This window comes from Pseudorasbora parva, chromosome 3 (genome assembly GCF_024679245.1).
Source record: "Pseudorasbora parva isolate DD20220531a chromosome 3, ASM2467924v1, whole genome shotgun sequence".
NCBI lineage: Eukaryota > Metazoa > Chordata > Actinopteri > Cypriniformes > Gobionidae > Pseudorasbora > Pseudorasbora parva.
This window is the reverse complement of record NC_090174.1, coordinates 58624752-58652381: the sequence shown is the minus strand read 5'-3', so window position 1 is coordinate 58652381 and position 27630 is coordinate 58624752. Positions and strand designations below refer to the sequence as shown.

At 37.5% G+C, this 27630-nt stretch overlaps 1 protein-coding gene across 1 annotated transcript; it reads left to right on the top strand.

Moving 5' to 3' along the window:
• The first annotated feature begins 524 nt into the window (after window positions 1–524).
• LOC137071659 (60 kDa lysophospholipase-like) lies at window positions 525–27630 on the top strand. The gene is made up of 13 exons (XM_067439842.1): window positions 525–663; window positions 3097–3163; window positions 3226–3244; window positions 10684–10809; window positions 11281–11364; window positions 15127–15259; window positions 16151–16260; window positions 16449–16631; window positions 21642–21755; window positions 24749–24868; window positions 25954–26049; window positions 26288–26451; window positions 27468–27630. The coding sequence occupies exons 1-13, from the start codon at window positions 525–527 to the stop codon at window positions 27628–27630; spliced, it is 1518 nt and encodes a 505-aa protein (XP_067295943.1).

Sequence of the window (27630 nt, the reverse complement as noted above, 5' to 3'; positions counted from 1 at the left end):
GCCATAGTCTTCATTTAGCCTACCCTACAAGCAGGGTTGATTGCCCGCATCATATTGTTGTTGTAAATCACTTATTTCTGTTATTGGATGACCTACTCAATAAAAGCGCAACACACAAAAATGACAGCAACAATAGCGGAGAAGAAAGAAAGAAAGAAAGAAAGAAAGAAAGAAAGAAAGAAAGAAAGAAAGAAAGAAAGAAAGAAAGAAAGAAAGAAAGAAAGAAAGAAAGAAAAGAAAAGAGCGGCGGCAGCTGAATTTCGGGGCTGAGAGGGTTGTCTTGACAAAGTCGGACCAACAAGATCTAAAGCTTCTGACATGAGCTAATGAAAAACGGGGACTGTTTGGGACTGATATGGAGACTTGTTTGTACTTTACTTTCATTTTCGGCTGCTTTTTGTGAAAAGTGTTGAAGGTGGTTCTCGAGATTTTAAGTGGTTCAGAGGGAGGGGTTTATTGCCACCACTATATAAGTGAGTGCGATGTGGCAGAAAGGAAACACTCCGGCTCCTTCTTACGCAAACATGTCCTCTCTGGGTCGAGCTCTTTCTCGAGGCAGTCTAAGTCGACCTGACGCGTTTGAGGCGCAGAATGATTTGGACACGGAGGTGCTGGTGTTGGTCATATACACCGGCGGAACCATTGGAATGAAGGATCATGGAGGTAAACGATATCAGCAGTGCTCACACACCTGCATGAGGGTTCACATATGATAATCAAATAATATTGTGCACTACGCAGAATTATGTGATATTATGTTGTATGAAACCTTATGTGATTATTTGATTGCTGATATAGGCTATTAAAAACCTGATTAAGAGGGGGCAGTTTAATCTGTAAATATTAATGCATCATGGGTCTTTGGAAAGTGATTTGGGATGAATCTATAATGTATATATTAATGCCATTATGAATATCAAACCAATTGGCATCTGTAAATAAAATATGCTCTGCATCTCTAGATCTAAGCTAATTCCAATTGTATGAGCATGTATGCTAGATTATTTGCTTATTTTCAAGTAAAAACTAAAATAACAATTTGACATAAACAACTATTTCAACTTGACATCGACATTTTCATTTACCTCTTATATTAGACTATAAATTAATTTGGTGTATGATTTTCATCTTTAAATTGCCAATGCCAGTCTATTTTAATGGTTATCAGTGGTAAAAATAAATGTTTATCTGAAATAAACCAGCATTTCTGCATCTTCAGTGGATGTAGATGCAGGATGTAAAAATGAGCACGTTTACATGCACACCAAGTGTGCCGATAACACACAATTCAACGTATTCTTCGGATGTTCATGCTATAACCAGACAACGCATGCCTGAGTAAATTACTGCTTTTACATTACTTTATTAATAAATCAGGGTGTTTCTCCCTGTAGTGACGGAATAATTTGCGGATCTGACTCCTAATTGATTTGTAAATTGTAAACATATACACAAATAACTTGGCACAAAACCAAAGGCTGCGAATGCACACACAAACTCTAGCTGTAAAATAACCAGCGCAAGCTTCGTGTACTTGTGTATGCTCTGGGCTAGAATAGTAATCTGGCATACCGGGCATTTGCCCGGTGGACCGACGCACTTTGGGGCCGGTAGTGTTTTAAAAAAAATAAAAATAATTGTGTACCACTGACAACATGCAGCGACGGCGGGCCATTGGTTTGTCTTCTGAATTGACAAGCCGAAGCGAGAGAGACCTCCCCTCCATATTAGGCGCTTTTTTCTCTTTATTGATTTATTTGAGCGCATGGAACTGCAAAAGGTGAAAATCCGCACAGCGCAGCCGCTGACGAACGTACGCTGCGTTTAAATGCTGCTCTATACGGCATTTTGACTCCGAATTTTGTGTTATACAATCGTATGATATGGAAACATTACAGGTTCTGTGTTGAATCAGCTGAAAAGAGCATGTATTAGGTAAAGTGGAAAACGGCAATACACACAAACGTTTCAGTTGAGCAGAACCACAATTTACATTGCAGCTAACAGCGAAGAAATATGGCGTTTTAGAAGAAACATTTATTAAAAATGTTAATTACTTAAATTAATATTGCAGAATATACATCACTTTAGAGGCTGTTTTCGTATTTCCTACAGGTGTTTACATTTTATTTACTTACAAATATAATAGTTTATTATATATGTTTTATATATTTTTAGAAACCATATAGCCATATAATGAGGAGCAATCTTTGTACAGTCTATGTTTTTTATCCTGTGACTACCATGATCTTACATTTAAATGAAACTGGCCTACAGTTAAACTATAGTCTATAAAACAGCTTTAAAGTCTGGATCCCATGAATTAAGGACAAAGCTTTTTTTTCCTCTTTAAAAAATGTATTAACTTTTTTGAATAGATTTAATGAAATTTAATAGCCTCATGAAAGATATTTATCAGTGTCTTACTTAAATGATGTGTTAACTCTTAAAAAATATGATTGGTCAACCCAAAAATGTGATCATTTACTCCCCCTAATGTCATTCCAAACCTAAATGAATTTATTTCTGTGTAGCATAAAATAAAATGATTTGAGTTTGTTATTCAAAGGGTAGCCTAACCAAAATGGCTGGGTTGCCAAAATTCTTCAAAACATCTTATTTTTTGTTTCACAGAAGTCATACAGGTTTGGAAGGACATGAGAGTGAATAAATGATGACAGCATTTAATAGAAGTAAATTTACTTCACTGCATCCTAGCTGAAAATCATCAGTGCTTTACTGCCAAGGGCATTTCTGTGTGACAAAAAATGCAATAGGCCTATTAAGTTTATCTGCATTTGCAGCAAATTCGATCATATCTATCATTATTTGTCCTTGTCCTAGTTTTATTTATATACTCCAATTTAAGGCCCCAACCCCAGCAAAAACATTCACAGGGAACTCATGGGCCGGATGTGCTGGGTATGCCAGAGCCGAATTTTAGCCCCAGTCCAGCGCTGTGTATGCTTATCTATTATTGACAATGAATCAATCGGTGATTAATCGTTAACATTCCTAATGAAAACCCATCTTTTTGTTTTCTTCTTTTTTTGGTGCATTTGTTCATAACTTTAATTTTTTCCCCTATATTCGCAGGTCTGGTTCCAGAACCTAATGCTCTTGAAAAATATCTACGCACACTCCCTCTTCTGCATGATGAGCAGTACGCACAAGAAACAAAACTGTATGAGCGCTATCCGGACAAACCGCTGGTGCTGCCGTAAGTTCCCACGCAGATGCACACGTAGGCTACTGTATATATTCAGATTTATATATTCAGATTTACATTTATATATTCAGGATTTACATTTATATATTCAGAGTTATAACTATATATTCAGATTTACATTAATATATTCAGATTTATATTTATATATTCAAAGTTATAACTTTATATTCAGGATTCATAAATTCAGAGTTATAACTATATATTCAGATTTACATTTATATATTCAGAGCTATAACTATATATTCAGAGCTATAACTATATATTCAGAGCTGAGTTATAACTATATCAGGGTATATACAGCAATCCTTAAGTAAAATTTACTACTTTTTAATACCTTTTTTACTACCTTCAGAATATTTTTTAAAACCACCACGACACTGAATTGCAAGTGTTAATCAGCGACCTTTCTATTATTCACACAGATTTTGACATATATAACATACAAAAAAAAGAATAGATTTAGAATCGACACCAGGAGGAAATCTGTAATAAGTTATCATTCAGACACAGTTAAATACATCTCAACATTCACAAAGGTTGGTTAAGGAGAAGCTTTACTGCAAACACATTTGATTTCAATTAATAATTGGTAATTCAGCAATTCAATTATTTAGTGTTTTATTTTCAACAACAAAACCTGAGCCAAATATTACATTTCTATAACTGTGATAAGTTGTTGAATTTAACAAAATACTAAAAACTAGTGCTGTCAACCGATTAAAAACTTTAACTAGATTAATCGCAATAAAAAAAAATGTTTTTGTACGTTTTTAATATATGTTTTAATATAATAATTTCACAGTTAATCAAATGAATGTAGAAACAACATAAAGACAGTATATTTTAAATACTTGTTTAAATACTTGTTGGCATCTTTTTACATTTATTATTAGGCTTCAAAAATATAACAGTTTTTAATTTAGTTAAACTTAATACAATGCTAACATAAACCCATAATAAAGGTCATGTTTACTCCTGCCCTTCCTGTCTTAACAGTTAGGAAATATACAGATATTTAATAAAGGTATCAAAGTTATATGCAGTCTGCACTGCATAAACTATAAATTAGTTAATCCTTATATAAGCTACAAAAGTTATTTAGTCTAGAGCAGCGAGTCATTTTCTCTGTTCCCTGACAGGAAGCTTTATTGGCTGCGGTCCCTTTAAGAGCAGACAGACACGCGGATCTCACTGTTTATATACTGTCTATGGATCGCGCCTCATTCTCTCACAACTCTTTGTTCATTTTAGACTTTATATAAATCATTTAAGATTGCTCTCATGAGGATAGTCGTTGAAGATATGCCTTAAAGCAAGTCTAAAATAAAACGTAAGCCAGCCACTGCTGTTGAGCGCGCAGTGCTCTGAGATGATGCCAAACGACCGCTGAATATGACGTCAGCATCAAACATACGCTGAGACGGAGACGAAAGATCTTTGATTATGTGCCCAGATATGCTAAAGCCAATATTTAAACGAACTAACGCGAACGCAGATAGAATTTCAATTAGAATAGGACACCTGATAGTCTGAAAAAATAATACCTAATTTGGAAAAAAAGAATACCTCTGAGACCACATTTAACACTTTTAATGGCCTTAAATTTGACAATTTTGATTTATCACTTTTTAATACTTTTTAAAACCCCGCGGACACCCTGTATATATTCAGAGTTGTAGCTATATTCGGATTTACATTGAATTATTTCCTGTTTGGCCCCTCATAATGAGAGACAGGGGTACCTGCAGCTTGGAGTAATGGGCGTGGCAAGAGGTAGGGGCGTGGCAGGAGGTAGGGGCGTGGTGAGAGGTTTCTCATTGGTCAAAGGAGCTTCCTCCTGGCGACTGCGTTGGCCAATCAGCAGTAACCTTAGTTTTACTATCGTATGAATCAGTGGAGGTGGAGGAATAAGTTTTGACTTGAACACAAGCCTTTGATGACGAATTCAACTGACATTTTAAAAAACTTAATTGTAAAAATGACTATTGAATAAATGTTTTTTGGATAAAATGTTGTTTGTTTTGCTTACTTGATTAATGTCACTTAAAAGTAGTTTATTAAACCGGTTTTACTTCATTTTATATTATATGATGAGTGTTTGATCAAACACGTATGTATATGTATGTATATATATATACTTTTATACAGCAAAAACATTTGCTTTACCATTATTATAAAAATAATATTACTTTTAGTTTGTATGTAGCCTACTTTAAATGAAAGTACAAAATTAGTATGACTTTACTAGTGTCAGGAGACATTTTTATCTTTAAAATAATAATTAGTTTTTTAATAATTTTTTAATTTATTATTTAGTTCAAGTACAGACATTTCAAGTTTAATGCAATAAAATCGATGAATACAAAGCATTGTAAATACAGCTCAAAATGTGTAAATCAGAGAATAACAATAACAAGTATAAAATGAACAATACAAATAAATACACAAATATAAGTTTATGAATCAAGGTAGAAAAATTATTGTCTTGTGATCTCATGTTTGAAAGCGTTTCAAAGTGTGAGATCAGTCTTCTAAAAGGTAATATAGGAAGGGTTCTTTCATTTGTGTCATGCTTATAAAACTTCAGCAAAATAATTTAATTATATTTAAAAAAAATCCAGAAAAATACGGGTTTAGGATACAAAGTAAAATGCCATGAAGTTCTAAAATCTAATACTTGGAATTTCTATTTTAGGAATATCTATTTTAAAGTCTGTCCCAATTTGAAATAGAAAAAGGGCAATACAAAAATAAATGTTTAATATATTCAAGTGATGTGTTAAAAAAGTGCATTTATCACAAACCTATGTCACAAACAGTATGAATGTTTTTTTAATGATTGACTAAAAAAGTTGCGGTGGTGATGACGTCACGTAACCCGCGCCATACAGAAGGTTTTGAAGGTAACATACCCTGCGTCTCAATCAGCTCCCTAGTTCACTAGAGTGAAAGAAATGTATTTTGTCTTGTATAATTATTTGTGTAGTTATAGTGATTCAGTCCGCTTTTATGCGGATAAAGGAAGCTTTTCGCGTCCTGGTCATAGACTGTAAAAAGACGAGAAGACCTCGCGGCACGCCCCATACCTCGCGGCACGCCCCATTTCCTTTCGACCTCATGGCACGCCCATTGCTCCAGTCTGCAGTTACCTCTACTTGCATAATGAAGGTGTTACCATAGACACTGAAATCCCTAATAAGTTGATTGAACTCAATTCATTTGAGTAAACTCGTTCCCTCAATTCAATTGAGTAATGGAGTCTCCAAAAACTTGTATATTTAAGTTCACTTAACTTGGTGCTCACGTTCACTGTAATTAAATTGTTAAGTTCACCAAACTGGGTACACCAGAAGTTCAGTATACCATGCTGGGTACAACCAATCAAAACTTCAGCATACATTGCAGCATGAATAAATTATACATCTGAATTGTGGCACATTTCCTTTGATTCTTAGTATTTGCTTTTACTTTTGCTCGTTTGTTCTGATGTTTTTGTAGCTTGTTTTATGTTCAGAGTTGATCTGTTTATCGGATTTTTTTTTTTTTTTATTGTCACCATTGTAGAGATTCATACACGGATTCTTGATGTCTGTGCATGTCTAATTAATGCCGTAGATTTAAACATTTTTTGCACAAAAAATAAAATAATTAATTGTTTAATTACCACCAGAGTAAAGAATCTCATGGACATTTGTATTAATATTTCATTAGACTCTGCGATCAGGGATTCTGCCACTACATGATGATGTTATCATCGTCAATGATTAAACCACATCACATGAGGATATTTTCTCTTGACTTTGTGTTCCTTCCCAAATGTATCTCACAAACACAAAACAGCCAGAGAAACATTATATTATAATATTGTACAGTCAAGAGTCAAGAGCCCAACTAAAGCAAACACTTATCTCCATCATGGTGACTTCCAACGAAACTATTATTTTCATTAAAACAAAAATAAAGTCAGTCTGGTTAGTTATAAGTTAGCTGACATATTATTATTATGTTTAACTTACACATTTTTACTTACCGATTTTAAGATTCCACACAATTAAAAAGTCTCCATCTTAATTTGAAAAGGACCGCCTTTTGTAAATGTCCTCCAATCAGTGAATTAGTTCTTTTTGCCAGACAGAACTCCTGGCATGGCCAATCACATCAAAGCAAGACCAGAGCGAGCTATTGTAATTAATTATGATTTTGAGTTCATTCAACTTGAAATCTTAAGTTTATGCATTTCAATCGTAAGCATGTTCATCATCTGACTCTATTTCATCTAAAGCTGTCTCGTTACCCATACTGTCGTAACTTTGAGGTTCAATTCTCAACATAGTTTGTGTAACAAACCTCTCTAGCAACTTCCCACAACATTTTATCAGGCAAGGGATACAAATAATTAAACCGGGGATAATGCAGAGTGTTGGTAACAATGCCATCAACAGATTCTTGACCCATATTTAATCCAGTGAACCAACTATCAAAGGAACTAATCCTATCTGGTGGGGTCTGAATTGCCCTCTTCATGTGATCGATGATATTGCTGACGTTTCTGCTGACATTAGGCAGATTGAAACAGAATGATGTTACCAACATTCTGCATACCCCTCCTTTCTCAGCAGTTAACATGTCCAAAACCAATCTGTTTTGTATTACAGCTTCCCTATCTTTCTTCAGCTATCTGGAGCATCTTCAGTTTCGTTGGCTAGTTTTAACACTTGCCATGCTAACCCATTTATTTTCAGCAGTAAGGCTGCTACTCCTCCATAAGTAAAGAGTGGCCATCCTGTCATTGCCCCACCACGGCTTGTCCATCGGTCCCATAATTTAGTTCCCTGGTACCTTTCTGGCATTTGGTCTTTGTCTTCTTCAAATGACCTACATTTTAGTCTATTACTCTCATCCTTATGTTCCTTTTCACTTTCTGTTACATACACTGATGCACCTACATGGAGAAAATCCGGATAACAACATCCAACCAAACCCTTAGGCAAGCTATGGTATGCCTTATGTCCACAAACTTAAACAGTAGCTGGTGTGGTTATGCCTGTTTTGTTCACAAAAGTGCAGGCTATTGTATTATTTTCGTCTAGCTTACATTGATTTCCTACTACTTCTATGGTCCTGTTACACTTTGACCAACCCACCATATCCTGTTTCTGACCCTCCCTCCTTCATAAGCAGAGAGGTGCGTGGACTGGCCTCACCTCCCAACATCCTTTCACGCTAGCATGTTCGGTTGTGTCCTTTGGTTCTGCACATTTATTGCTATCTGAATATTTTCAGTTTCCTACATTTAACAGGCAATTCACTGCACATGGGATTAATCCTTTCAATACCTCTGCGTTTATACTCTGTATTGGGACTACTCTCCACATTCTATTCATTTCTAGACACCACCAACATTGTTTTGTACATTCATTGCTCTTTGTTTTAGCATAGACAACATACATGCCTTGTTTCCTTCACACTGAATTCGAATTTTCCCGACTTCATGGCTACCATTCATGGTCAACATGAGACTCATCTTCTAATTCATAATCTTCCTGTTCCTCTCTGGGTCTGATTCTGGGAAAACTATAGACTTTTCTAGAACGTTTATTTTCAGAGGTTGCAGAGTAGGCTATTAGTTGCTGATGTATCCCACCCGCCTTAGATTACCTCTCTAAGCTAAGAAGTGTTGTTGGAAAAAAATGTTATCCCTGTTTTCCTGTTTACTGAAGGTCTAAGTGCTGGTTTTGTCGTTATAGTAACAACTGTAACCCTTAGTTATCCTTGGTTGAACTCAAACAGAGTATTTGCATTTGTAGTTACCACTCCTAGAATAACAGGAACTAGTGAGCGCAGTCTTTCTCAAGTCAAGTTCCTCTTCTGCTGTCCCTAGCACAACAGTTTGACACGCCCAGTTCTCTCCTAGGGGGTGCTGTCGTTCACAGTTGGTCCTAGGAATTGATCTTTGTTTCTCTGGTATGCCCCATCTTGGCACAATTTCTTGGAGGAGCAGCTTTGCCACCCCTTGTGAATCTGGTTTGGATATTGCTAGTGCTTCTACCCATTTTGAAAACATGTCTACTGCCACTATGCAGAACTTTTTCCCTATTGGCGGCCTTAGTTCTATGTAGTCAACTATCACGTGTGCAAAGGGTCTATCTATGGAATGTCAAAGCTGCCAATATTAAAAAGTAATAAATGCATAAATAAATATACAAAGAAATGTAAAAAAGCAAAAATAAATAAATATATAAATAAATAAATATGCGTAGAAAATGAGTAATTATTTCTACATTTATTTCTATATTTATTTATTTCTGCATTTATTTATTTGATCGGACCACACGGGCCAGCCTTCGCTCCCCACGTGCATCAATGAGCCTTGGCCGCCCATGACCCTGTGGCCGGTTCTCCACTGTTCCTTCCTTGGAGCACTTTTGATAGATACTGACCACTGCAGACCGGGAACAGCCCACAAGAGCTGCAGTTTTGGAGATGCTCTGACCCAGTCGTCTAGCCATCACAATCTGGCCCTTGTCAAACTCACTCAAATCCTTACGTTTGCCCCTTTTTCCTGCTTCTAACACATCAACTTTGAAGACAAAATGTTCACTTGCTGCCTAATATATCCCACCCACTAACAGGAGCCGTGATGAAGAGATCATCAGTGTTATTCACTTCACCTGTCAGTGGTCATAATGTTATGCCTATAGTATTGTTATATCTATAGAATATTAGGATTTTTCGAATATATTACCTTTCATTGAGGTGTAGTTTGTGAATAGTCTGGAATGTTTTAAATAACAAAAGTGTATGAAGAATAAAGTTATGTATTAACTTTATTCACTTACTTATTACTTAAGTTATTTAGGCATTCACTTTTTTATTCTCTTTTCATTACAATAGCATATTGACTTGCCCGAGAGCGATTAGTTAAGTCTGCTGCTTTACAACATTCACTCATCCGTTGATGCACAAATAGTTTTCGTTTAAAATACAGAAGGTGCCCCGATATCCCACTGTTAATAAATAATACATCTTTGAGCTAAACCCATGTGTGCCTAATGGCCTTTGCTGAATTAAATAAGAAGTATTGCTTTTCTTTTAGAGCTTATCAATGTTTGGGTCCTTTTTAGAATAAACGTTATCGTTGTACTGTATTTTAAACATGTTCTCTCTTTTTTTTCACCCCAGACTGTCCAAACAGAAAAAAAGGATTGTATATAAAGTTTCAGAGGACCCTCCCCTCCTTGACTCCTCTAATATGGTCCCAAGTGACTGGGTCAAAATTGGAAACCGCATTGAGGTGCTTCCCTTTCAATCATCTTGATTTGTGGCTTTGAGCTGCAGCACATTTCATTTTTTAAACTGACATATAAAGGTTGCACTAAGCACTGAGTTAGACATGACTGAATATACTGATTTGTGAATATTTTATATATGTATATTTATATATGTGTTCACAGAAATACTACACCAAATACACTGGTTTTGTCGTCCTGCACGGCACAGACACCATGGCTTTCACCTCTTCTGTCTTATCCTTCATGTGTGAGAATCTGGGAAAGCCTGTCATCATCACTGGCTCACAGGTAATACGTGACGTTTTAAATGGATCATTTACTCACCTTTGTGTTACACATATCAAGCATTTCTATTTCACCAACATGTTGTGATTGGTCATTGATATGAAGTAGGCCTATCGATATTAAAGATGGGCTTGAGTTTGTTGCCCAGCCCTATCAACTAGAGGCGTCAAAGCTTGCAATGCTCCTTTACATTGCATCATGGGTTACTGCTTTAGAATGAACGATATTGTGACATTTGTTCTCGAAAGAAAGACTACAATGGAGACAATTCAGGGAGTTCAGAATCAGATCCGATATAGAGAATAACCTTGTCTGAAGTGACTTTGTAATTTTTGCAGACATTTTCAAACTCAAACTGCAACATTAAACACTAAAGGAAGTAGGACATTTTAAAGTTAACTCCAATATTAAAATTTAACTAGTGGTCATCAAAAACACATTATGTTAACTCCACAACCATCTTATATGTTGCAGGTGCCCATCTATGAGTTGAGGAACGATGCGAGGGACAATTTCTTGGGGGCGCTGTTGATCGCAGGACAGTTTGCCATCCCTGAGGTGAGTTTTTATTCTCTGAGTGAAGCGTTTGCTTCCATCATAAATGCAATATGTGCAAGATACGGTCCAATGCTTTAAGGGTTATTTCACCCAAAAATTAAAGTTCTGTCATTAATGACTCACCCTAATGCTGTTTCAAACCTGTAAGACCTCCGTTCATCTTTGGAATACAGTTTAAGATATTTTATATTTAGTCCGAGAGCTTTCTGTCCGTCCAATGAAAGTGTATGTACGGTATATGTCCCTTTCCAGAAAGGTAATAAAAACATCATCAAAGTAGTCCATTGTGACATCAGTTAGTTAGTTAGAATCTCTTAAAGCATCGAAAATACATTTTGGTCACAAAATAGCAAAAACTCTGACTTTATTCAGCATTGTCTTCTCTTCAGAGATTCTCTTCGTATTGATTCATGATTGGCATGACACACACGCTTTCAGGCTCTGTGTCACGCTCTCACGCTGCCCAACTTCATCTCACGCCAAATTGCCAAACCTACTTTTTATATTAAACAAAGCTAGGCCTATAGCTTTTTAAAAAAATAATTATTATTAAGTTTTAATGCGAAATTCAAACAATGAATAGTGTTTTGGCGCTAATGTTAAAGCCAGAGGTTTTGCAAAGCGGAGTTGCAACATGCTCTCGTCTCCCGGCGGCGCGCGCAGTCACGTGACTCATGGAGCGCTCAATAGTTCCAGAGCGGTGTCAATGCATTTCAATGGCTTAAGCGGATACACAACAGCTATCACTATACAGATGTTTGCAGAGAGTACATCTTGTGCATTGATTATTAAGTCAGCCATATTCACAGGGTCGTTTTATTATGGAGAGTGATAGAGATGCAACATTGTTAACATTAATTTTATTCTTGTATTTAGCCCTCAGGTATTCCTTACTAATTGGTCACACTCATACTCATTGATGGTCAAATGTGACCATATACGTTACTATTTTTCAATTAAATAAATGTTCTATAATTCAGTTCAATAATGTTTATTGAATAATTTGGAGAGATCTATAGGCTACTAAATACTATTTCTGATATAATTTTTGTCAATTAATGACCACTTAAAATATATTTCTTCTAATATTTTTTTATAATTTATATTTCAATTTGTGTAGCAATTAAACCAGCACTAGGTAACTTTTCAACCTTCATAATATATTTTTTAAGACTCTTGTGATGATAAATCGACTTACAATAGGTTGAATGACACGTCTGCCATAGCCTGACGGGGTCTGTATCGTTTTTAATCGTACTTTTAAACTTCGGGTTTCGGGTAGTAACCCGAGAACAAAAAGAACTACAAAATTTGACTGCTTTACAGCATATACGTCACTTCCACCAACACCCACACTTCCTTACATTCGGACGTGCGAGCCCAACTTTGTTCGTCGGATAATATAGTCATGTCCGAAGCAGCACAGACAAATAAGAAAGAAAAGGTTTTGTTGGAGGAAAACAATAAGAGGAAACGAAAAAGTGCTGTGATTAAAGGCAGGACGAGGATCAACATGTGACCAGCGTTTGCTCGTCGGCGTGAGCTGAAGGAGGCGTGCCCGACCGATGCTGTCCTGCTTGTTACGGTGATTACCGACCACTCAAACATTGAACTGAAGTATCATACAGATTCTGTAAAACGCTAACCAATAGACTACTATAATGACGCTGGCTTGTAAACGTGAGCATCGTGATTATTTGGCATTTGAAAAAAATAAAACCCATGAAATTATATTCATATGACATGCTGAAGCATATGCCACTGACTGTAACGTTACCTGGGATGAAGGCATTTCACACGCGCCGCCAGAAGAACACCTGCATGTGAACTCCTCCTGCAGTGTTCAGGTTAACTGTTAGTGCTGCACCAACCCGCTTTTATGAAGTTATTTGGCCCGCCCCGCACCACTGTATATATTTTTACAACCCGCCCCGCACCCGTGACCATTAAATAAACATACGGGGTCCGCGGGTTATGAGACGACCCGCGCATCACTAGTTCAGGGCTATCAGGGCTGTCATGTCAACAAACGCACACGCGATGGCATCCCCTGTTGTAGGATGACAGAGCTTACGACAGTAGTTGAGGACATTATTTTTTCCAAACTGTAGAGGGGACCCCGAGAGCAAAAGTTGCCAAGTGCTGCTTTAAAGTAAAAATAGAGAATTCCAATTCAAAGCGGTAAATTAGATTCATTTTATTGCTTAAAAAATAATAATGTTAATTTGTATAGCCATTATAGTTGCCTTATGGCTTTTTAATAAATATACATGTATTTAATCTATTGTTGTCTTTCATTTGAATAAATATTTAGATATGATCAAACACTAGATTTTTCCTTATTATGTAGAGTAAGCTATATACTACATATGAATTCATACTTAATTAAGTCCCCCCCCCCCCCCCCCACACACACACACACAAAATAATAATAATTTCTCACTCCAACCTGACCATAAAAGTTGGCAACCCTGCAATGTCACGTGATTTCAGCAGTTTGGCAGTTTGACACGCAATCCGAATCACGATTTTTTCCAAACCTGAATTGAATTTCTTTCTTCTGCTGAACACAAAAGATGTTTGTAACCAAACAGTTGATGGGCCCAACTGACTTTCATTGTATTTTTTATTTTTCTACTATGGAAGTTGATGGTTCCCCACAACTGTTTGGTTAACCATATTATCCAAAATATCGTCTTTTGTGAGGGCGAGTAAATGATGACGGAATTTAAATTTTTGGGTGAACTATCCTGTTTTAGCATTTAAATAATTTTATTTTAAAATATAGAAGACAGTTTTTAATAAAATACAAGAAATAATATATGACATGTGGTTGATATAATTATGTAATGCATTAGCCTACACTCTTAGAAGCAAAGGTTCTATCGGCGCTACAGAGTTGGAACCCCTAAAAGGTTCACTGCAAAAAATGCTTTTAGTATTTTGTCTTGTTTCTGGTCCCAGCATCTAAACATTCTTAAAACAAGAAGTATTTACTAGACAAGCAAACGTAATTGTCTTATTTTGGGGGAAAATACCTCAAAATTAAGAGAGTTTTTGCTAAGATAAAAAATTCATTTTTTTCTTTGATAAGAAAAGCATTTTTTTGCAGTGTTCTAAAGGCTCCATTACCTCCATTACACTATCGCCCCGCAGAAGCTGTTTTTGTAAAAATAGGCTAACTATTGCGTCATAACCAACGCGACTCTGTCGCACAGTTGAGAAATTACCGTATAGACCTGAGGAGACGCTCAGAAACAATCTTTTACTGTCTATGAGGCAGTCGGGGGGACGTGGAGACATAAAGTCTGATAAAGTCAAGGGGGAAGAATGGGGAGAAGCCCATAGTGAGCCAAAAGCAACGGGAGAAAATATTTAAACAACGTGATTCACATTTCACTTTCCACAACTACTAGAAGACTATATAGAACCATTTTTAAGTGCCAAAAGGATTCTTTCTTGTCATTATAGAACCCTTTTAGCATATATACTCAACTTCTATATATAAACTTTTAAAGGTTCCAAATATGTAGCGACGATAGAACCTTTTCTTCTAAGACTTTTTTTTCTGCCATGCCAAAGAAGCACAATTATTATAATTTTATATTCTTTTATTGTAATCATTTTATATATATATATATATATATATATATATATATATATATATATATATATATATATATATATATATATATATATATATATATATATATAAATTGAGTAAAGGACCAGAAAAAAATCCTTTGTTGTCTTTCTTTACAGGTTTGCCTGTTTTTTTATGACAAGCTGTACAGGGGCAATCGTGCCACCAAAGTGGACGCTGCAAGCTTTGATGCATTTACCTCACCAAACCTGCCGCCATTAGCCGATGCCGATGCCGAAATCGACATCACAAGTGATTCTAGTTCTAATCTTAGTACCATATGATATATCTATTATTTGTCTCCCCCCAAAAAAATCACACAAAATGTTGGTGCATATGTTGGTGCATATCTGTTATATGATTTCAGAAGATTTGGAATATAAGTCATTAGGCTACTTTTGTATCTAATTGCATGGTTTGGAACAACATTTAATTGAGCAAGTGATTACACTTAATTTTTTTTCTCTTAGAAGCAATCACAAACATATGGAGTCACAAATGTTGAGTAGATGTTATACATATTTGGCATAAAACTTCAAAAATTATGTATAGCGGAAGATTGACTGGAAGACTATTAGTTTATATAATCAGTTACATTTTCTTTTAAAGTTTAGTTACATTTTTAGTACTTTTGTTGTGTGCTTTAGTTATTTTAATTAGTTTTTGTCTTTGTAGTATTTAATAATTTTTAGTTTTACTTATTTTAGTTCAGGTAAACTAAATGAAAATGAGAAATGTTACCGTGGGAAGATTTTTATATGAAATTTATTTTTGTTTATTACATAGGCTATATTACATTTATTTCAGTCAATATTTATTTTAGTTAATGGAAATGTTTTTGTTGTTGTTTGTTTATGATTTTAGTTTTTGTAGGTTTTTAAAAAACTATTTTTAATCATTTTCTGTTCACTTTAATAATCCTGTGGGGAGAAGAATGAATTACCTACAGATATAAATCTCTTCATAAAAACTGCATGTGTAATAATATCGATACACAAATGATTAAGAAAATGTTAAATTTTTATATGTGTATTATGTTACATTACAGGACACTGCTTGAAATGTTCTTTTTTGATTATGTAGTGTTATTTATTTTATGCAGACTTGTTATTTTGAGTATTATGCTTAATTTCTTCTCTTTAGTTAATTGGGATACTGTGTTGAAACCCAGTCCGGGCAAATTCACTCTCAGCACAGAATTGAACTGTAATGTGGGTGTCCTGCGACTCTTCCCAGGAATCACTTCTAATACAGTAAGGCCGTGTGGTTATATATCTGCTTATATTTGCCACATATTTTCTCAAAATTTCTTCATTACGTCCATGAACATGTTCATTATTATTTTATATTTTTACTAGGTTTAGTAAATACTGACAAGTTTCATTTTCGGCTTAACTTTTGGAAGTTTCAGAAGTTTAAATGAGATTCGTGCTTTCATCAGGTCAAGGCCTTCTTGCAGCCTCTGGACGGGATGATATTGGAGACTTACGGCTGCGGTAATGCTCCCGACAAGGACAAGGACTTTCTGGCTGAGATCAAAAAAGCGACCGACAGAGGAGTCATTATTGTCAACTGCACCCAGTGCCTCCGAGGCTCGGTTGAAATGATATATAAAACTGGCCAGGTATGGGAGTTTGCTTAAGGCCGTATAAGAATACATGTATATTTTTACGCAGAGTGTAATTCTACAACACGTAACGTTCTTTACATTAGTAATGGGAAGTTCGGATCATTTTACTGACTCCGATCTTTGAATCTTGTTCAGCAAAATGAACTAATCTTTTTTCAAGTAATTCTGTTCATTTAAGCAGAATCTAATTAAAATGCTACATGTTAAATTTTTCAACACATTTAATAGTATTGAAATAAAATTTAAAAAACTGAGCTAATGCAGTCATTGCCAAACTTTGAGAAAGAAATTATTAATTAATTGCTTAGCTTGCTTCAGGCAAGAGGGTAATCTAGCACTCGGAAAGCGTTCCACCCATAGGGGCTGCCATTGCTAACCAAGCCATCACCTGCTGTTAGCATCCCATTGACTCCCATTCATTTGAGTCACTTTGACAGTGAATAACTTTACATCTGAGAGGTTTAAAGACTCAATTTGTCCATTGTTTATTTATAAAGAAACACGACAATGGATAAAAGGCTCCATTACCTCCATTACACTATAGCCTCGAAGAAGCTGTTTTTGTAAAAACAGGCTAACTATTTTTATAGTTATTTTTATAACTATTAAAAATAGGCTAACTATAACCAACGCGACTGTCGCACAGTTGAGAAATTACCGTATAGACCTGAGGAGACGCTCGCAGACAATCTTTTACTGTCTATGAGGCAGTCGGGGGGACGTAGAGACATAAAGTCTGATAAAGTCAAGGGGGAAGAATGGGGAGAAGCCCATAGTGAGCCAAAAGCAACGGGAGAAAATATTTAAACAACGTGATTCAGATTTCACTTTCCACAACTACTAGAAGACCTACAGCTGTCAGACAGGAGGCTCACATCACATCTACGTCGTCAAGCTCAGTCTGAGCCTGCGCAGTTCACTCAGCCATCAGGAAGTGAGTGCTGCTTTACTGACATCACTTTCCGCCGTTGAAGTCAATGGCATAGCTCTGTCCATTTCTTTTACTGTCTATGGCCTCAGGCAATGTAGCCTATGCAGTCTGTTAGTTCGCCTCACCACCCGATCCAAATCGTTCGTTCTTTAGTCACTTCACATTAAATCACATCTTATCCATAGAAAGATTAGTGACTCATGACTCTACACTCGTGACTTCTGGTCTGAGCCGTTAGTTCCGTCATCATGTCTGATCTGGGCCGTGAAAGCCTCATATGTCATACATGTGTCTGGAAACAGAAAAGATTAGTTCATCTCTCGAGTCATTCGTTCATCAAGTCCCAGCATTTGGACAAGGTTATGCAGTCACCGGAAACAAGAAAAGATTAGTTCATCTCTTTAGTCTTCTCGTTCGAGTCGTTCATTCAAGTCCCCATAGGATGAATGCAGAAACAGTTCATCTCTCGAGTCTTCGGGTCTGACTCTGAGTCTCGTTCTTTTGTCACATTACCGCGCTGGTTCGGTGTCTCACAACATATAACAATACAATCATATTATTGACTGCTTGTTGTAATATATTTGTTATTCTAAATTCATCAGAAAATATGGCCAATAAACTTTTATGCCTATCCATTCCATTCTGACCAACCCAATGTGTCCAGGATTCATAGGAAAATCAATTATTGTTCTCGAGTCATAATAACTCTGGTTGTGTCTATTTTGCACTCTTTATATTTTAGAGTGTCACCCCTACATTGCTATGCACTTTTTTCCTGGTTCATGGCTGATTTGTGGTTTGTATCACCAAAAGATGCCCTGAGTTTTTGTATTTTTACGTATTTCTCATTCATTTCCTATGTCGGTCGTTTTTGACCGCGAAGGAGACAAGTGTGACTTTTTTTTTTACAACCCTTTAATATAACCGAAACATCTCCATGATTGTTTTGTGTGTTCACATAGCTAATGCAAAAAAAGTCACCAAGTGTCATCCCATTCGGATGAACCAAAAAATGTAAAATTTCAAAACGTAAAATGTTTCGGTCATTTTTGACCGAAGAGGACCGGAGGGTTAAAGATTCATTCAAAATTAAAGACAAACTACTCTACATTTTCTGAAACGTATTAAAACGTTTTAAGGAACAACTGGCCCAGCAGCGTGATTTCCCTCCGCGAGGGCCCTCCATGCCCCGGCGCTTGGGCGGGGTTGGCGGAACGACCCTGTGAGGGCACCGTGGACGCACGGTACCGTATGCTGCGGTAAACACCGTTCACCCGCGGAGGGGATCACCCTCACCGTCCTGGGCCCGGAGGCGTCAGGACTTTTAAGACGCAGCCTTCCTCGAAATAATGACTGTCCTCAGATCAGTCTTACCCTTAGAAGGCTGCGCCTGAGAGTGCCCACGCTTTTTGCGGGGGTATGCGGGTGGCGATGCTCTGTTTCTGCTGCGCTCTATGTGAGGAGCTTGTACTCGGTGCCTGCTGCTCCCGCCCAGCAGCAGACCAGACCTGGGGCTTATGGGGGAGAAACTGCTTGAGCGCTGCGGATTGCTTCTTCGCCTCCAGGAACCTGTCGGTAACACTGACCTGCTGCCGAGTACGCTTTGCCCACTAACGAAGATGTAACTTTGAGAGGTTTAGTGGGCAAAGATGGAGCTTTTATGGCCCATGCCGAATCGGGCGAGATGGCTCGCGAGCGTCTCTTCTACCCTAGGGATATGACCATAACCGTGTCTATTCAGCCCCGCGATGTTACTATATACAGATGTATAGGGGCTGGAAATTCGTGAAGACACGGTCCGCTTTCAAGATCTCGGCACCTCAGTGTGGAGATCAGTGAAAAATGGCAAGCTCCGCCTTGGAGGCTGAGCAGAGTGAGAGGGGAGAAAGCGTTCGTCGAGCCTGCTTTTAACTGAGGCTCGCTCATTATGCTCATGTGGCCAGTCGCTGTGTAATTTGGCCACTGCTCTGCTCAAAACCTCCATGAGCTCCTCACTAGCAGGGGTCTGAAGTGGCGAGTCTTCAGCCCCTTAATCGACGCTGCAGACATCCACCTCCTCAGAGGAAGATAACTGCAGCGCCGCGGCCGTCCCCCGGGTGGGAAAAACCGCAGCGCGGGCTCCCGAACCCAGAGAAGCGGCATATTTGTGGCATATTAACGCGGAATCTGCATATTAGCGCGGAATCTAGTGTTAACGCAGATTTCCCCGGAATTCTACATATTTGTAATGAAATTCAGTGTCGTGTGAGAGGAGAACGTAGGCTATGTCTGAGGAAAATGCAGACCAAGGGAAGCAAACCTCTCGCGACACAACCCCTCCCGTCATTTCAGCTCGCCCTTCAAAACAATGAAAGTATGGCAGTGTTGGTCTCCACGGCTCTGCTTTCGTCAGCGAAAAAGTTAAGAAACTCGACGCTAACGGCGGTTTCACACTGCACGTGCGCCCGTTGTTCTTTTATGCAGGCAGCGTTGGTCGCGGGCAACTGTACCGCGGCTCGTGTATTGCAAATACAGACAAATATTGTCCATTCTGTCAGATTGTCCGGTGTTCCATATCATTCTCGTGCTCTAATTTATGATGGGCACATTAGGCAACATATCTGCTGCAAATGCGACCGTGTTTCCCTCTGTTCCAAACACATGCATATAACATGCTGTAGCCTATATGGGTAGTTTACATGATAAATGTAATCTTAAAGTTAAGATAAGCCTCTAGTTTTAATCATTTAAAGGGGCCTTTGAAGGAAAAAACTTCTGGCAGTGTTGTGTTTTCATGTATTGTATTTTTATTTTTCACAGCTCTGGATATCATAATGGTTATTGTTAAACAGAGCAATTCACTATATAATTTCATGGTGAAATGTTTTTTTTTTTCTCCATGTTAATTTTTAGCTTTAAATGTTTTACTTCACAGTACTGTATGTAAAAGATGATTCTTTTTTTTTTTTTTTGTTCTTTTAAAAAAAAATTAACTTGAAAGGGAAAAATAATGGAGCACTTTCATTTGAACTTATATAAACTAATATAATGCATTTTACCGGAAAGTTTAAAGCTCATAAACATTAATATTTGAAGTACTTGAAGTGCAGTGTTATGTTGCATCATGCAGTATTTGTCCTAAAAAGTAAATGTGATGTTTGTTACCTCATTAAATTTAAGGTCATTCTTATTTTTTGTTTTATGTTCTATTATATTAACATTAAAAGCACACTCTTTTTGACTAAAAGAAAAAAAATGAATTCCCAAAAATGTAAACGGAAAAAACGGAATTTGGGAAAAAATAAAACGGAATTTGGGAAAAAATAACAGATTTTATAGGGCCCTACAATTGCGATCCCCACGCCATGAGCCACCGCTGAGCCTCGGCCCTCCTCGAAGAGCGCCCGGTGAGATCGCAGCACGCGAAGAGCAGCACCTCACAATGCTCGCAGCCGGCACCCTCGAGTGCAGACTGCGCGTGCTGCTCTCCTAAACAAACAACACACATCAAATGTGTATCCCCGCTCGTGATGTAGCATGAGCAGGGAGGAACACACTGTCTGTAATGCTGTTCGCTCGCCATAATCTCTCTCTCGTGTATATATAGTGTGAGTGCAAACGAAAACAATAAAGTCTGAACTCAGACACAAACACAGAGTTTTCACAGACAAGATAACACAGAGCACTTGTTGAAGTCAACAGACGCTAAAGGCTTAAATAGAAGCTAAAATATCTTTTTAATGCTTTATTGTTACAAAAAAATTAATTTTCCTACACATACCAATATAAAATGTGTGTTTCGTTTAGGGAGTAGGGTTAAGGGATCTTACATTTATCTATAAAATGCTAAAAGGGAAATTATACAGATATTGTTATGTGAAAGATTCATAAATATGTAACGTTTTGTAGCTGTAAAAACGTAATAATGCCATGTTTAAATGTTGCTGATTCAACCATAGTATGTTTTAGCATCTATGCAAATGTATGGTAAGTATTTTTATTGTCTTTGAAAGTTACGAATGAATATCTACGCATTAACAATGAATCTTAGCCTGTTTTATTCCAGGAGTGTGTAATTTAATATTCCCTCGCAGGCTCTGCATGGCGCTGGCGTGATCACTGGTCGTGATATGACCCCAGAAGCTGCTCTTACAAAACTCTCCTATGTGCTGGCAATAAAACAACTCAGTACAGAAGACAAGAAGAAGGTATGAAAAAAATGTCTCTTCAAAAAATACATTTAAACCACATTTGGGTTAATAACGTACACCGAGGGGCGTGGGAAGTAGGGGTGTTGTTACAGGATTGTAAATGGAATAGCCTACTTTTTCTTGTCTTTTTTGCAGTACATGGTGTAGTAGAGTAGACCAAAGCCCTTTTCACACTGCGATTCCGGCAAATACACGGATAATGCGACCCGGCATTTGTTCCCGGGCCGCTAGATTTGGCCCATTCACACTGCCAGCGAAATACCGTAATATGTGCGCTTTCACATACAACCCGTAACGGTCCCGGATCGAGTTGACACGTGACATCCTGATGTGACGTATAATGGCGAGCGATCTCCGCTTCAGCGCGGATAGTAAGGAGCTCAGTGGTCTCGACTTGTGTCCAGTTTGCACACATTTCTGCTTGTTTAATTTTAGTTTCTTTTGTATACGAACACTCTCTGCGTTTAAAACACCGACTAGCTCTTCTGGCACTGCAGGGTTGTATTATTGAAAAAACAAGCTCTAGGAGTCGCACGATAACTACGTACACGTTGCGGCATTAGTTTTGGCTTTTGTTCACACAGCGCTCGTCCCGGGTCAAATCCCGCAATGTTACTAGGTCCCCGACCCAGGTCAAATTCGGTAATCAATCCCGGGACGTGGTTGCTTTCACACAGAAGGCGACCCGGCAATGTTCCGGGAATATTGCGGGTCCGACGTGCAGTGTGAAAGGGGCTCAACAAGTGAAAAGCCATTGCGTTTCCTTACCAGTTTAATTTCGTCGAAAAAAATGACCAGAGTGAGTAGTAATTCAGCACTTGCGTTTAATTTTCATTCAGCACCTCATTTTTTCTTTTTATCCCCCTGGACTTGCGCATATGCCGCTGATATCTGTCTCTTATCGCGCCATGCATCACAACAGTCATGTTAAAAATCATGAATGCATTCACTCATCCACAGCAGGAGCCAAGTTCCATGATTCCACACTCATTCACTGCATCATCAATCTATGCCTTTGTTTATAGGCTCATTTGAGATTAGCAAAATCTGTGAAGAACCAATTAACGTCCGAACGAGGTCGGACTTGGTGCATCTAAATCAGTTCCCTATAGTTCAGTAGTCAGGGCACTGATCAGGACAATAAGTCAGTGGGCTGACACCCTGATCAGTGCCCTGACTACTGAACAAGTGAGATGATTGAGACGCACCCTAGCTCTGTCATGCTGACATAGGCCTACGTGTGTCAAAAATCTCACACGATGGCAAGGCGGACGTGTCAGATAACGCAGTTGGGCGCCGTTTCTGCCACTAAATTTTTTTTTTTAAATCTCAGAATTCTGAGATATAAACTCGCAAACCCCAAACTTTCGAATGATACAAATGCCAAGTTCTTTGTCATACTCCTTGTATTCATGTTTGTTTCTTATTATTTTTGACTTTTATACCATGTTCAAGAAAAGGTTAAAAAAATGTCATGGGGTGTAAAGTAAATAGTATTAAAAAGATTAAATTATGTGTGTATATATATATACACTGTAAAAAAAAAAAGCATGTCTCCAATTGAAAATGTTCTAGTGACTGATCACATCTACATTTTACAGTTGGCCAAATTGAATTTCTGTGAATTGATGCAATTTCAATTTTCAATTGGAGACATGAATTTTTATATATATATATATATATATATATATATATATATATATATATATATATATATATATATATATATATATATATATATATATATATATATATAAAGGGCTGTCAATCGATTAACAAATATTTAATCGCATGATTGTCATGAATTAACTCGCGATTAATCGCAATTTAATCGCACATTTTTAGCAATTGTAAATGTATCTTAAATTAAGTTTAAATTAAGTTTTTAATACTCTAATCAACATGGAATGAACAAATATGCATGCTTTATGCAAATGTACATGTATTTTTAGTGAAACCATACTTATTCAATAATAATAAATAATACAGCATCAAGACTAGACGTATCAAAGGTCAGCGAGTTTTTACACTGGCAGTTTAATTTAGAACAGGACACAGTTCGTATGAAAAATTGGTAATGTGAAAGCTGTCATGTGGACCTGAGAGCGATAGTGTGGCCTCGTTAAGAGATGTGCGTTTCCCTTTTCAGCTGCCGGTATCTTGTGTGTGTGTGTGTGTGTGTGTGTGTGTGTGTGTGTGTGTGTGTGTGTGCACGCCGAACTGTGATGCAATTCACGTGTACAGTGTGATAAACACGGACTCGGGAGCGCTCTTGATTAGAAAAGTAACCTGCGTATTCGTTTTAGCCGACTGTAATGTATTTATTTCAATAAAACGCATGTACTGTAAGCGATGGTGTTAATGATTTACCTCAGATATGAGCGAGAGTGAGCTAGCAGTGCATCACGCTCAGACTGCAGAGAATGTGCTCAGTGAAAAAACACACTTTTCTTTATTTTAGACCTGGAGTCTAATAAAAGTTAAACAGAAAATATGGTAGCTTATGTAGGCAATATGCACTTTTGGTTTTCAACCCTTTTCTTTCCCTATTAATGTTTGCTGTTGCATTCTTTGCGTCTATGACTGCTCTCACTTTTTCCAACTATGGGCTATGCCACGGATCAAACAGAAAATGAGCGCTGCGTTAAGGGTGCCGTGTATATATATATATATATATATATATATATATATATATATATATATATATATATATATATATATACAAATTACATGCTACATGGCATCTTACAAACTGAACTAACCTTGCTCTGATGTATAATTTTTGTTGTAGATATTTTAAGAAACTTATTGACCTTACAATCTTTTCTTTAACTATTTTTGTTAGTTGTTTCACATGAATTTGATTTAAATGTGAGTTTAATTCATATAATAATAAAAAGCAGTAGTTTTATTGTAAATAATAAAAATTAGATGATGATTATTACTTGTTTTGGATTACTTATTAATTCATCCTGTTCTTTGTTCATAAGATGATGAGTACCAACCTGCGTGGTGAGATGAGAGCTGACCTGGAAGGTCCAGAACTTTCTCTCAGCGACAGTCGCTTTATTAAGGTCATCGCCAAGTCCCTCAACAGTAGCTGTAAAGAGGTAACCTGCACTTTCTCTCTTTTTAACTTTGTTTTGTACTTTAAATGAACAGGCCTGTTTCAGAAAGGAGGTTAAGTGAAAACTCTAAGTATGTTAAAGTAACACACTGACTTTTTGGGACTTTAGCTTATTCACCGTATATCCCCCAGAGTTAGATAAGTCCATGCATACCATTCCAGCATACCAGTCTGACGAGAGTTATTTTGTCACTTTGGCTAGAAACGGGGCTAGAAAGGAACCTCACGTTCACTTCATAACATCTGTCACATCTGGAAGTAACGTAATAATTAGAATTTCCTTTAGGATTTCCAATGAACATATGGACTTTTTATATAGCGCTTTTAACAGACCCTATGGCCATTCAAAGCGCTTTACATTTTTGCCTCACATTCACCCATTCATACACCGACGGCAATGTCAGCCATGTAAGGCGCCATCCAGCTCGTCAGGAGCAGCTGGGGTTAGGTGTCTTGCTCAAGGACACTTCGACACTTGGTTAGGTGGAACCGGGGATCGAACCACCAACCTTCCGGTTTGTAGACAATCTACATGAACCACTGAGCCACTGCCGCCCCCTGACGAGAGTTATTTTGAGAGTTAGAAAGATGCATTGATAGAAAGATGCATTGATGACACGCATATTCCCATCGTCACACCTTCCGAGAATAAAAACCAATTACTGTTTGGAATGGAAAGATGCCAGATGGAAGGGCAGTCCGAGATCCATGATGTAACCACCACAGCTGATTAATAAAGTCACATGTTAATTTCATTACCCTAATTCAGAAATGTTCTCTAATTCAAGCTGTTACATTTAATTATGTGAAAAGAGCGTTAGACCATGCGTAACCTTAGTTCTGGGGTGATCATAACTACCCTATAAGTTCCTATAACTACCCAGTGCGAAAGTCTCTAGTGTACACCCCTACTTGGGAACAATTTCACTAAATAGTCATGCCAGTTTGGTGCACTGCATTTTAGTGTAAACAAATGATGATTACAAAATGGTACATATACAACCCTATAATAAATCAGAAGAGGCTCAGATGTCAGATCAACTATACTGATATTACTGATGTCCACAGGAGCTTGAAGCCATACGAGATGCAATAACTCCCACTCTGGCCTGTGCTGCTGCTAAGGCTGGAGATATTGAAGCTCTAGAGGCCATAAGGAAAATGGTAAGCTATTGACACCCATTTAGAAGGGCAAACACTACCGTAATAAGTACAATCAAATAAACAGCCTATTTTTACAGTGTACGGTAGTATATGCCTGCAACTGTTTTGTATTTGAATATTGTTTATTATATGAAAAATTATCCAGGAGCATGTGAACAAGTCCGCTGTTCTGGTTTGTAGTATTAAATGCAGTCTAGCAAATCAGGATATGGCTTATGATTCATAACTTTCTACATAGGGCTGTAACCTGAGCATGGCAGATTATGATGGCCGCACTCCTCTCCACGTCGCTGCCTGTGAGGGGCATCTGGAAGTGGTGGAGCATCTGCTGAGTAAAGGGGCCACAGTCTATGCCAGAGATCGCTTTGGTGATACACCACTTCATGGTGCTGTTTCCTTCAGGTAGTATTGATTTACTCCAAATAAGTGTTTTTAGGGCCACAAAAAGTTATTAACTCTTTGCCACATACATTTATACAGACAGTCTTCACGACAAACTAGACAAGACCACTGATTTTAAACTGGTGGTTTCGACCAATAACGGGGTCACAAGTAGGGATGCGCTATAACTGATAATTCTTTATTTTTGAAAGCTGATAACCGAGATATTGGCCTATAAACCTACATCCAAATTTTTGTATAATTTTTGAGAGCCTGATTATAAAACAGTTTCACCATTAAAAGCAATATCCCAAGTATCCAATTGACAATAAGACTTGTTCTGCATATTGCTCTTAACCATATTTTTCTTTTTGAAGGGATTTGTCATATTTCAAGTAATTCAAAAGCCATCCCAGCGAACAGTGTGCATCTTAAGTGTCTCAGCTGAAGGAAATCATCCATTATTTATTGGCTTTAATATATCTGGAAAATGTTCTTATCGGGCCGATAACAATAACATTAATAATGAATTAGTCGATACTGATATTGTGGCCGATGTATAACGCATCCCTATTCACAAGTCTGTTCTAATGCAACTCGCCATATAATCATTCATAGTTAGCATAGAATTTACTCACACTCATACCAAAACAATAGCTGTCCCAATTCGAAAGCTGCATCCTTAGAAGAGTGCCAAGTTCTAAGGTCACAGCTTTGAAGTCCACAAAGGTTGAAATGAGCATTGTGAAACGGATTGGCCGAGCGACTGTGACAGCTGCTATTGATGAGATCCAATGGGCCAGCTAGTAGTCGCTGTGCGAGTAAATCTCAATCCTCTGACCTCAAGAGACGCTCTAGCGACTGACGCTAGAGGTTGCAGCCTTTAGCCTTGTTAGAGCGTTTGACTCATGCTGGCGGACCAGGGTTCGAGTCCCGCTTGGAGCGGGCAGGTTCGAACAGGAGGGGTTACATTGTTGACCAGGACTACTGGCAAAGTCAATTAAACGTGTGACTGTATGTGTAATTTTTCTATGTAGGCACAAGGAAGTTGTGAAGCTGCTGAGGAAGACTGGAGCTCATTTTTCCCAGGATGAAATGGATTATGCTGCAATAAAGTTGCGCAGGTCTCATTTACGTATACACATTTCCTCTCACCAGTTCTTTAATTGCTTTTATAAACTTGTGGACACAGCAATTTGA

Excerpts from the sequence above, each read along its gene's own strand:
- LOC137071659 (XM_067439842.1), top strand. The coding sequence starts at position 525 with ATGTCCTCTCTGGGTCGAGCTCTTTCTCGAGGCAGTCTAAGTCGACCT. Across the intron at positions 16,261-16,448 it reads CAGGAATCACTTCTAATACA|GTCAAGGCCTTCTTGCAGCC; the intron begins GTAAGGCCGTGT and ends TGCTTTCATCAG. Across the intron at positions 21,756-24,748 it reads GTACAGAAGACAAGAAGAAG|ATGATGAGTACCAACCTGCG; the intron begins GTATGAAAAAAA and ends TTTGTTCATAAG.